Here is a 12,412-nt window from a genome sequence, read left to right as displayed (position 1 = left end):
AGTCCTTATTGGGTTCATAACATCTATGTAATATACTTTTTTTTTTAAGATTTTATTTATTTATTTGACAGAGAGAGATCAGAAGTAGGCAGAGAGGCAGGCAGAGAGAAAGTAGGAAGCAGGCTCCCTGCTGAGCAGAGAACCTGATGCGAGACTTGATCCCAGGACCCTGAGATCATGACCCGAGCCAAAGGCAGAGGCTTAACCCACTGAGCCACCCAGGCACCCCTGTAATATACTTTTTAAAGTTTATCTAGGTCTATCTTCAACCTGTGCTTCAGGTTCTTAACATTTTCTTGAGTTATCTCAGTTCACACTGATTTAAGGCTACATAAAAGCAATGATGTTTCAGAAATAGCATTCTATGGAAAAACAAAGTAGAAAATTCTTTGTTGGGAGCTGGATAACCCTAAGCTAACTGTTATGTTCTACAACCTGAGAGGATCTCCATGTTGTTTGTTCAGATTAGGTAGACAGTTACAATGAAAGTACTTCCTAAATTGTAGTAACTTTCTTTTTCTGTTTATGTTTTTTTTTTTTTACAGAAACCATTGTGTATTATTATTGTAACAGGATTTAAATACCATCATATTTAATAATGCAACATATCTGAAAATTGGACATGTTTTATTCCCACTGTGGGAGCAGCAGTAGTCTCAAATATTCTCCCTCTTTTCCAGAGTTATTGAACCATCAGATTTTTTAGCAGAGCATTGGGAGAGAGGTGCTATGTGGGGTAGAATACACATTTCCCAGCCTTTCCTGTAGCTAGGGATGGGATATATCTATACGGTATTAGCAGAAGTGTCATTAGGCAGCGTCCTAGAAACTTTTGCAGAAGAGAGCTAGCAGGTACTTTTTTGTCCTTTTCTTCCTTCCTTTTGCTGGGAACGGGATGTGAAAACTCGATCCATAGCTACGATTTTGGACCTTAAGCTCAAGCAGCACATGGTAGGGAGGGCTTCTAAAGAGTCTGAGTCCCAGAGAGAGCTATTAAATCTGCACCGGCCTGCCTCACTCCAGATTTCTTTTACATGACAGAATCTAACTTCCGTCATATATAAATCACTGTTAACTGGTCAGTCTTATGACTGAACCTAATCCTCACCATTGTATCCACCAACCTCTCAAGTTCCAACTCAAGTTCCATATGTTCATTCAACATATGTGTATTAGTGGTAGTACTATAGTACTAGTACTAATCTGTATAGATTATCTACTGAACTAATTGCTGAGGATGCAGAGTTGAATTATCCAGAAAGTCTTCCTGTGGTACTTCCTATTTTATTGTTTCCCTAGTGACTTTTGGCATATCTGTGCTAGGCTAGCTCATGAGAATCTCTGGGAGAAGAAACTAAAAATGAAGATGAATTTGTTCTACTTGTATAGCTTAACGAGCAGTAGGTTAGAATAGAACCCAGCAACCTACATTAAATTAAAATAAATTAGATGAGTACTTGTTTTATTTATTATCTATTCATGTATTCATTCCTTAATATGGAAGGTGCTTATAGTTTATATTTTCCTCTATGTACTCTGTTCACTGCATTCACAGATTTTACTGTGAGATGATTTCTGTTCATTGACTTTTAGATTGCTAGCAATTTTCCTTTTAATTTTCTCTTTGACAATGATGAGATTTCCATGTAGTAGTCATCTTTTGATAACTTATTTATAACTATACTCAATTAAGACTAAAGATGTCACCTGCACTCTTTGCTTTTTTAATTAAGATTTTTTTCTGCTTCCAACTACATGATCAATTTTTATAAATATTTAATGGACATCAGAAAAAAATTCATTCTATGTATGAAAGATTTTTTAATATTTTATTAGTTATATCATACATGTTGATTGTATTTTTCAGTTCTTCCTTGTCTTTGTTATTTTTTAAGTTAATAGAAAAATTGTATTATCTAGAACTGCCTAGTTTTCAGAGAGTTGTACTGGAATTTCCCACTGCGGCTCCATATTTCTCAAATTCCACTTCTAACTTTGTTTGTATTACATCTTTAGCTACTCTTTACTGTGTATCAATGAACAACAATATGCTTTTTAAAGTTTTTAGGTTCTTTGGTTTTAAAGATTTTATCTATTTATTTGAAAGAGAGAGCACAAGCAGTGAGGGGAAGAATAGAAAGAGAGGGAGGGAGCCTGAGGTGGGGCTGGATCCCAGGACTCTGGGATCATGACCTGAGCCGAAGGCAGACACTTAAATAACTGAGGCACCCAGGCACCCTGAAGATTTTATTCATTTGAGAGAGAGTGTGAGAGAGAGAGCACAAGTTGGGGGACAGAGGGAGAAGGAGAAGCAGACTCCTCACCAAGCAGGGAGCCCGAAGTGGTGCTTGATCCCAGGACCCTGGGATTATGACCTGAGCTGAAGGCAGATGCTTAACCAGTTGATCCACCCAGGTGCCCCATGACAATATATTTTTGCTACCAGTTATGACTTTTAATGTTACAGAAGGTAATCACCTTCTTTTCCAGTTAGTGCTTTAAAATATTAACTTGTTCTTATTAATTTAATCTTATAGTATGTATTGTCACTCTTGATTGACTGGTTAATTGATTGATTTTAGTTTACATATTCTTGTTACCACTTTCCATGACCGTGTCCTTCTTTTACAGTCTTGGTTTCCACAGTCTTGGTTACCAATCTTTTATGGTCAGTTTATCTGCATGTATACACACACACACACACACACACACACACACACACAAACACACACATCATATATACATACATATATATATGGATATATATATGATATATATTATGCTATATATCAAAGTTTGTGTGTGTGTATATGTGTGTGTGTGTGTGTGTGTGTGTATACTGATATATATATATCATATAAACTTGTTACCTTTAAATCTAGTCTAACAGGTCCTTTTAATGGGTAAATTCAGTCTGTTCATATTTAGTCTATGATGCAATTGTTTCCATCTTACTCTGTGTTTTTTATTCACTTAGAATTATATGTATCTCTTTTCCTTTTGCTCTTTTTGCTCATGTTATCTAATTTCTATTCTCCCACTTAATTCCCCTTTTTCTCATTTTCCCTACCATTAATAGAGTTGTGTATTTTTCCGTTACTTTAATCAGACACTTATGATTCTATTATTATTTGTAAACAAATACTTATCCTCCATAAAGGCATGCTCTTTCCCCTTCCAGCTCTCCTAAAGTTTAAGACTTTAGTTTAACTTACTTCTCTCCTCTCCTTTCCTTCCATCTCCACAAGTCATTAAGTTTTACCTCCCATTTGTGTCCTACACCCACCTCAAACTCCAAGATTTTGCTAAGATATTATAAATCCCCTTATTCTATGTTCTTTAGGCTTTAAGAAATTTTATTTGATACTTAAATTGTTTATTACCCAGAAAAACTATACTTACCCATTAAATGGACATGGATTAACCCACTCACTACCAGATGCTTTTCTTCATCTTGTCCAAAACCAAACCCTCAGATTCAGTTTATTCATTGGGTGATTATAGGATTGTCTCAAGTATTGTTGTCAGGTGGGATTATTAGAAGCCTGAGGTTCTGCTTTGTTTTCATATCACTGAATATTTTTCGTTCACACTAGATGAATGAGATCTCGACTATTCCATACAGAGATAGAGACCCATCCACCACCCTTTTTCTGTAAATTCTGATGCTCTTCCACTGTTTTCAAGCCCTCTGCATTGGAAATGAGATTCCTGAGGACAAGCTGACCTTCTGTACCATCCAGACTTATCAGTTGGAGCAAAATTTGGCTGTTGGTTCCAGAAATTACCCCCAAAAGAATGACATAAACAAGTTAGAATTTTATTTCTCTACCACGTAGAAGCTCAGAGCTATAGATAGTTTAGGACAGGTAGGTGCAACTCCATGATGTCAGACATTCAGATTTCTTCCATTTGATTGCTTCTCTGGGCTGCACTTTCATTTCAAATCAGCTCATAGTCCAAGATAGGAGCCAGTGGAACGTGCAGAAATGAGCAAAATGCAGGACTGCTTCCCTAGGAGGACATTTCTGCTCAAAACAAACTGGCAAGAACGTAGATGAATGGATAGCTGGGAAATGTTTTTTTCCTGGACAGTCATGTGCCTGATTAATAATTTGGGGTTCAATTACTATGGAAGAAGGAGAGGCAGCATTAGGAAGTGAGCAGGCTCTGACAAATTATGACAGTTTATTCCTTCTACCTGGAAGCTTATAGACTTTGAAGTCACAACTTTAATGAAAGTATATCTGGAGGTTTCTTTTCTCATCAGTGAGGTGTACAACTTGGTCAGCCCTCTCAATGAGTAGACATGTCTTTCTATGGCTTAGTAATATTTACTTTTAGTATTTAGTTTTTTTAAGGTGAGAAAAAGGAAAAAATTTTCATGTGGTTATTTTTGTTTTTCTCTATTTCTTTTTAGTTTCCTGTACTTCAATACAGAATTATATTTCTTTTTAAAAAAACTTATGATAAACACAGTATTTGTTTATGGTAAAATAAATTGTGTAAGTAAGAATTTTAAATAAAAATTTTATAAAAAAATACATTTTCACTATCTTCTTTTTTTCCAATCCCACTCATAGTTAATCAATGTTAAGTTTTGTGTGTTTTTTTGTGTAATTCTAACATAGTACATATGCACACACACACGCACATACTCTTTCTATACAGGTGAGAATATTTTCTTCTCTTCCTTTTTTCATTTAATAATATACTTTGTATTTTGGTTCTTTTAATGGCTACGTTCAATTTAATTTGAGAATCAGTTAATTTGTAACTACTTACTTTCATTTGCTATTTATATTGTTCTCACTGTTAAACTATTATACATTCATTTGCTGCATTCTTCTGCGAATGATAGTAAGGTAAACTTTAACCAGATAATTGCTAAGTGAAAGTGTGAATGTGTTTCCATTTTTTTGACAAAGTTTTCTTTCAGAAAGGGAGCTTCTACCAATTTATCCTTCCAGTCCTGCTATGAAATCTCAACAATACAGATAGTTTCAGTATTTGTGACTATTGCACCAAGAATTTATTTCGATGTGAAGGGTGGTTTGGAAGCTTTGCACAGTGGCAGTATCATAGCCAATGAGGTTTATCCAAGGTGCGATTGTTGCTAATTGAAGGGTGGGTTGGAGCGTCTACTATTTTTTATTATTATCATGGATATAGAGTCAGTGGCCCCAAAGCCACTGATTAAACAGTAAATGGCTAGAGATAGATACAGACATAGGTATGGCTGTTTCCTGTATTCTTAACAATCAGTGTTTCTTGAAATGTGTCTGCTGTATCTCTAATGGGACCTTGTGATCTTTATAGGAAGCTTATGAAGAAAACATTTTTTTTTTTTTTCACTCTTGCATTTGCAGTGATGGTGCAAAAGCACTGGTGGATAAAACAGGCAACACCTTAGCACAAAACAAAGCTGTGGCACCGAATTGTACTATCAGTCTATACTCTTCCCTACTTTCTTCACTAACATGCACTCACAGTGAAAAACAAACAGAAACAATATCACTAAGAATATCTTCAATAAATCAGTACAAATCATCATTTGAACATCTTCACACTTGAGTACTCTATTTTTAATATTCCATGGGTCAAGAAGAAGAAGTCCTGTAAAGCATTTCTGCTACTTCCTAAAGTGCAGAGTTTGTCTCAAGGTAAAGGACTTGTGTGATTGAGTTTTGTAATGAACTTGCCACTGTTTTTCATAGAGCATAAAAGGATGACTATTTCACAAATTATAGTTATTCAGACTTGGGTATTGGGCAAACGTTTTCTTAAAAATCAATGAAGTGAACGTGCATTTCCAAAGAATACACCTTAGCCATATTTGTTGCTAAAGATATAATTCAGTTTGAAGAGAAAAATTAGAATTTTGCAAAATCTTCCCACCTAAGCATGATGGATTCCCAAAATGTAAAACTTTTCTGAAGAGATCAGCAGTGAGATTCATAAATTTGCTCTTTTTTTAGTATTACTTGATGAAATCTGTGAATATTTGGAAGATCTGCATAACTTAGTGAATTCATATTTTCAAATGACTAATGCATAATATTACAAAATCATGTATGAGTAAAAGATCATTCAAAGTGCAAGATAAACCAGTGAATTTTAATGTTACAGGGTACAGAAAGTTGACTGATATGGTTTTAGAGTTTACTTTGCAGACAAACATTAGGAAATTATCATTGAGGAGTTTTAATGTAGTATCAAAGAACTACCCATGTTTATGTGAAAAAGCTATTGAAATACTCCTCCCTTTCCAAAGGGGGGTCAGATTTTCTTCATATATTTGAAACAAAGCAATTTGTTGCAACAGATTGCATGTAGAAGCTGATCTGATTATCTAGTTAGTTCTTTTTCACTAAACCAGATATGAAAGAGATTTGCAGAACTATAAAAAAATTCCCTTCTTTTTACTCAGTTATTTTTTGTTTTGGAAAATAGTTTTCTGACTAAAAATCTTCCCTGTGTTAAGATGTCATTGATTTATGAATATAATTTTAAATGAGTTGATAATGCAGTTTAACATTGCCTCAGCTTCAATTTCTAATGCAATAATTATGAAGGGATATAATCATTTTAAATAAATGGAAGTTATTTAGGATCCCTTATAATTTTTAAGGGTATAAAGGCATTTGAAGACCAACAATGTTGATAACAGCTGGTTTCCATCATAGCTTTTTTGCTCCCTGTTTTTCTCTCTGTTTCTGCCTCTGTCTTCTCTGTGTTTCTGTCACACACACACACACACGCACGCACGCACGCACACTCTTGCTTTCTCTGTCCCCTATTTCTAAATGATTTCTAGTACTGTACCAGTATAACCCTAATTAATCACTGTAGCTTAATAACATTTTTAGTATCTGGGAGGGCTAGGCCATTTCCAGAATTGTTTTTATCTTGAACTTCCTTTTTATTATCTGAAATATATATTATTCAAAATCAATTTTATAATATATAATTGCATATTATATTATGATAGTCAAAAAACTTGGTATCTTGATTGGAATTGTGTTTTATTTATCTCAGATTATATCCTAGAAATAACAATTATAGTAGAATTATCATCTGTCTAAAGAAGAACAAAAAATCAGTGACTTTGTTACATGTTGTCTTTTTATGAGCATATTAGTAACTAACTTATAAATTGCTTGAAGTCAGGAGTCTTGCCATTTATTTTTGTGTATATTCCATACACATAGAAGATGTTGAATAAATATTTATTTTTATGAATTACCCAGTTTTTATAAATAAGTAAAATTTTCATTTCATTCACAAGAACAGACATGATTATATTCATACTGATGTTTTAATGATTGGAGAACTTTTAAAAGATACTTTTTATGTCATTAGATTTTAAATTTTAACATTATATGAAAATAGCATAGATAATGGCAGTATTATAGGATTTCATCTTTGAAGACTCAGTCTTTAGATGCATTTCTCCATGTTTCTTCTTATATGTTTGACCAAGGATTTTTATCAACCATTTCTCAACCCCAAAATAAAAACAAATAAAAATAAATACCCTATCCAGGAGGGACAAGGAGAGAAGTAAAACCAAATCCTCTTTATTTCCCACTTTGTATCACTTTACAGTACCATTATGTGGCTTTTGTTCAGGTTTTATAAACTAAGATACATAAAATTGGAGTTGAATGCCAGTCTTTATTGCTAGCCAAAACTAAGTCTGTTGTACACAGCTGTGTTTAAGAGAATGTTATTGTTTATAATGAAATGTTTTAGATATTCAAAGTGTTTTGGCAGTTAAATAGAAATTCTCTCTTTGGAAAAGTTTACACATTTTTTGAAAATAATTATTGATATAAAGTGAATTCTAATTATCTGAACAGACAAGTCATTTGTAGACTTATTAGACCAAAGCCATTAAAAAAAAAAACCCACTTGTAACAGCCAGGTATATATAATTATACATAATCTCAATGAGCCATTAGACTAATCTGCTCAAATTATCCAAATCAAGTAGGAAATTTAAAATAGAATAACATAACATGTCTAAAAAGTCATTAAGAATCTACCTGTACTAAATAAATAAAAAGTATCTTAGGAGGGTTTTAAAAATAGAAAAATTTAAATTCTCAACAAAAAGAGAAACTCATCCATATTTCCAACATATTACATATGTTTAACTCCAATTCCCTTTATGTTGTATTTATATTGCCCCCCCCAAAACTGATTCAGCTATTCATGAATTCCATGCAATTGAATTAGAGTTACATACACTATACAACAGTGACCTTGCAGTCAAATTTTTGTAATTCAATTGTGCATACAGATTTAAAATTTTTTCCAATAACTTGCCAGGAATGGCATATAGCATCTCCGAAAGCAGACTCTTCAAATGAGTAATGGCTATTTGATTTTTCTTTGAGAAAACCAACCTAAAGTAACAATCTCTGTTGATGCTTGCTCAGATCAGGTGGACCAAAACAGCAGGAAGTGCCTCTGACAGATTCCAAGACTCAAGTGTCTTCAATGAGACTTTGAGGATTACAAATATTCAGCGTCACCAAGGAGGCCGGTATTACTGTAAAGCAGAGAATGGCTTGGGGTCCCCAGCGATAAAGTCAATCAGAGTGGATGTATACTGTAAGTAACTTTCCCAGAAAACTCTAATTAAGTCTACTATGGCTTTCTGTCCTACAGCTTGAGATCCATTTTTTTCTATCTATTGAGAAAACCTACGATTTATTCCAAAGCATAGGATTCTGTTTAGTTGAGGATAAAAAGTATGTAAGATAACAAAAGCTCATTTACTATACTTACTGAAGAAAGAGTCTCCGTTAGGAATTTTCATAATTTTTATGTGAAAGTAATACATTTTCATTATAGAATATTTAAGAACCAGAGTAACAAGAAGTCAGTAAATATTACTGATGATCCCATCAATGGTCATTAGGGTTTGAATGTATATACTTCCTACCTTTATATAGAAGTATATAAATGCATTTTTATAACTGCATAAGGAAAATACACAATTCATACTGTAACTTGGTTTGTTAACTTTACCTCCGTATGAATTTAGCTGTCCTTGTTTTTGTAAAGGCACACCATGTACAAGGTACTATTTGAATTGGCTTGTGAATGACCAAAATCTCTAGGTAGACTCTGTTTTTGATCCACCTGCGTTGAAGGCAATCAGTACCTTGGGCAATGCTGTGCTACCTGGGAAGTGTTTGTTGGTTTATTTTGGTCCTTAGTCTCATTTTTCCACTTTTTGCTGTTAGCAAATATACTTAAAATTTTCTTTGTCTCCTTACCTTGTTCCCCACCAAAAAAAATCAAGGGCCTACATTCAGTTTGTTCTTTTGCACAGGTTTAATCCATCATTCCACTGCCTTTTGATGAGAACTTGCATTTTTTTTTTTAACTCTCCACTGTTAGAATAAAAAGATTTTTTTTTTTTTTTTTTTTTTTTTGCTCTCCTCAAAGTAATTCAGACATAAGTAACAAGTGAGCAGTTCCTGTTTTTCTATTTATCTTTCATTATGTCCCTTTTCTTTGTTTTGCAATGTGGGACAAGTGTTGCATATTTAGGAAGGTGACTGGAATTACATGATTTACTTATTGTACCATTTGTTGCAATTTGTTGCACCATCTCATTCAGTTGGGAAGTGACTGGGAAGTGAGTGGCAGGGCTGCCTTTGTGATATATCATGCACTTAGATGCTTGTTCCCTTCCTGAAAAGGATGAGAGAGAAGGCCTGTCCCATTCATTCTAGCATCTTCTAGCCCCTTAGTCATCCCCTGGCATAACTCAGGCACCTGTATCCCACGTGCTACTCTCAGCGCACACAGTTTGGTCATATCTATACACTGTCTCACCACAGTATAGCCTCTGGCCCTTCTCCTGATCAAATATTTCCAGTTACGTATACCTAAACAACAACAACAACAACACTGTTTTTACTAGTTTTGTTCATATATGTAATTATTTATTTATTTTTAAAAAAGATTTTATTTATTTACTTGACAGAGAGAGAGAGTATGCACAAGCAAGGGGGAAAAGTGCACAGGGAGAGGGAGAAACAGACTCCCAGCTGAGCAGGGAGCCCAATGTGGGGCTTGATCCCAGGACCCTGGGATCATGACCTGAGCCAAAGGCAGGTGTTTAGCTGACTGAACCACCCAGGTGCCCCCATATAAAATTTTTTATAGTTTTTATTTAAATCCCAGTTAGTTAACATACAGTGTCATACTAATTTCAGGTATATGACACAGCATTTCGACACTTCCATACAACACCAGGTGCTCATCACAAGTGCCCTCCTTTTTTTCTTTTTTCTTTTTCTTTCTTTTTTTTATGTTATATTAGTCACCATACAGTACATCATTAGTTTTTGATGTAGTGTTCCATGGGTCCTTCTTTGTGTGTAACACCCAGTGCTCCATGCAATACGTGCCCTCCTAATGCCCATCACCGATTTAATCCCCTCATCAGCCTCTTTTCTGGTAACCATCAGTTTGTTCTCTATTGTTAAGAGTCTGTTTATTGATTTGCCTCTCTCTCTCTTTTTCTGTTTGCTCATTTGTTTTCTTTCTTAAATTCCACATATGGTATTTGTCTTTGACTGACTTATTTCGTTAACATAATACTCTCTAGTTTCATCCATGTTATTGCAATGGCAAGATTTCATTAAATTTTTATATGAATAGTCACTCTGGGAAACAGTATGGCTGTTCATATCATAATTTTTAATTAACTAAATTTAAATGAATTACACACTTGTATAATATAACTTTCTAGAATACATACTTGTGCTTTTTTTGTTATTACAGATTTGGTCATGAAGTCTTAAAGAATTTTTTTTTTTTTTTTTTTTTTAAGAGAGAGAGAGCACAAACAGTGGGAGGGTCAGAGGGAGAGGGAGAAGCAGGATTCCCACTGAGCAGGGAGTCCGATGTGGGACTCTATCCCAGGACCCTAGATCATGACCTGAACCAAAGGCAGACAGTTAAGTGAGCCACCCAGGTACTCCTTGGTTATGAAGTTTTAAAACACACAACTTCAGTACCTTCAAACAATTCTAAAATCTAAAAAGTTCTGAAAGTTGAATGAGTGTATTTGCTACTTGCTTTGTTGGACGTTATTCATACATTTTTTTCAGCAAAACCTGATATGACCTAGTTTGGTGGCAACATCTGATTTAAAATTACTCAAATAGAAAAATAGAAAAGACTTTATGCTCTTTATTTACCCTACTTTGTTTGAATAATCATATGTTTTGCTCAGGAAATAATGTATCTGATTACACAGTATTGCCACAGAGCCTGCTGGATATGTTATGTGAGGCATGGTATATGCATTATATTATCTTTTGAAAATCTGAAATAGTCTGAAAAACATTCCTGAAAGGTTGTGAATAAGAGATTGTGAGTTTCACTGCCACCCCAAGAGGTTTGATAATAATTTATATACATAATATTAATAATAATTAAACAATTATATTACTGGGTTAAAAATCAAATAGAAAGGGGCAATGACATTTTTAAGGACTTAATACTTTTTTTCTCCTCCTCTTACTATGAAGCCATTTCAATACTAGACTGCATTATACCCCCCTTTTTCTTCTTTTTTTTTTTTTTGAAGATTTTATTTATTTATTTGACAGACAGAGATCACAAGTAGGCAGAGAGGCAAGCAGAGAGAGAGGGGGAAGCAGGCTCCCCGCTGAGCAGAGAGCCCGATGCGGGGCTCAATCCCAGGACCCTGAGATCATGACCTGAGCTGAAGGCAGAGGTTTAACCCACTGAGCCACCCAGGCACCCCATCTGCCCACCTTTTTCAGTCTGTTCATGTTCCTTGCTGTCCAGATGCAGTTGTACCTCATTTAGTTTATGTTGCACACTTTGGTAGAAATGATAGCACTCCTCCCTCCAGCGCTTCAAAGCCTAATTAGCCTATTAAGACGTGGGTCACCTTCCAAACAGCCAGGACTGAAGGCCCTTAACTTGTTTCCTTCTTCTTTGACTTCCTTTGGGATTTTCCCCTTACAACCAGGACTTGACAAACATCTTATTTTATGTTTCTTAGGTGAAATGTCACTGTGATACATATCATAGTGAAGTGTTATTTTCGGTTCTTTTCTTTGTATCCAAGATTTATTAGAAAGCTGTCTAAATTATATTATTTGAGAAAATAACATGTATTAAATTATGGACCCTATGAATAATTGTGACATAGCTCTAACCTAAATTTTCCATGTAATGCCTTACTTTTAGGAAAGAACTTTCTTATTGGGATCTAGACATATATTTTAAGTGGTTATGCCTCTTCTTGAAGGTTTGGATAAATAAATTCCTCCAGATAGTAAATTGTTAAATGTTTCAACTAATGAGAATACTTAATAGTAGAGACAGGGATATCTACTTGAGGAATCCA

General features: G+C 34.5%; 1 protein-coding gene across 1 annotated transcript in view; it reads left to right on the top strand.

The window, feature by feature from the left end:
* The window catches only part of MDGA2 (MAM domain containing glycosylphosphatidylinositol anchor 2), an 857,254-nt gene that overhangs the window by 443,384 nt on the left and 401,458 nt on the right, over positions 1 to 12,412 (top strand). The window contains exon 3 of the mRNA XM_080808952.1: positions 8,445 to 8,619. Within this exon, the coding sequence (XP_080665078.1) occupies positions 8,445 to 8,619 (175 nt within the window). The remainder of the gene's footprint in view (positions 1 to 8,444; positions 8,620 to 12,412) is intronic.

Source organism: Martes martes, assembly GCF_963455335.1.
Source record: "Martes martes genome assembly, chromosome: 7".
Lineage (NCBI taxonomy): Eukaryota > Metazoa > Chordata > Mammalia > Carnivora > Mustelidae > Martes > Martes martes.
The sequence above is the reverse complement of the archived record's forward strand: the minus strand, read 5'-3'. Positions and strand labels throughout refer to the sequence as shown.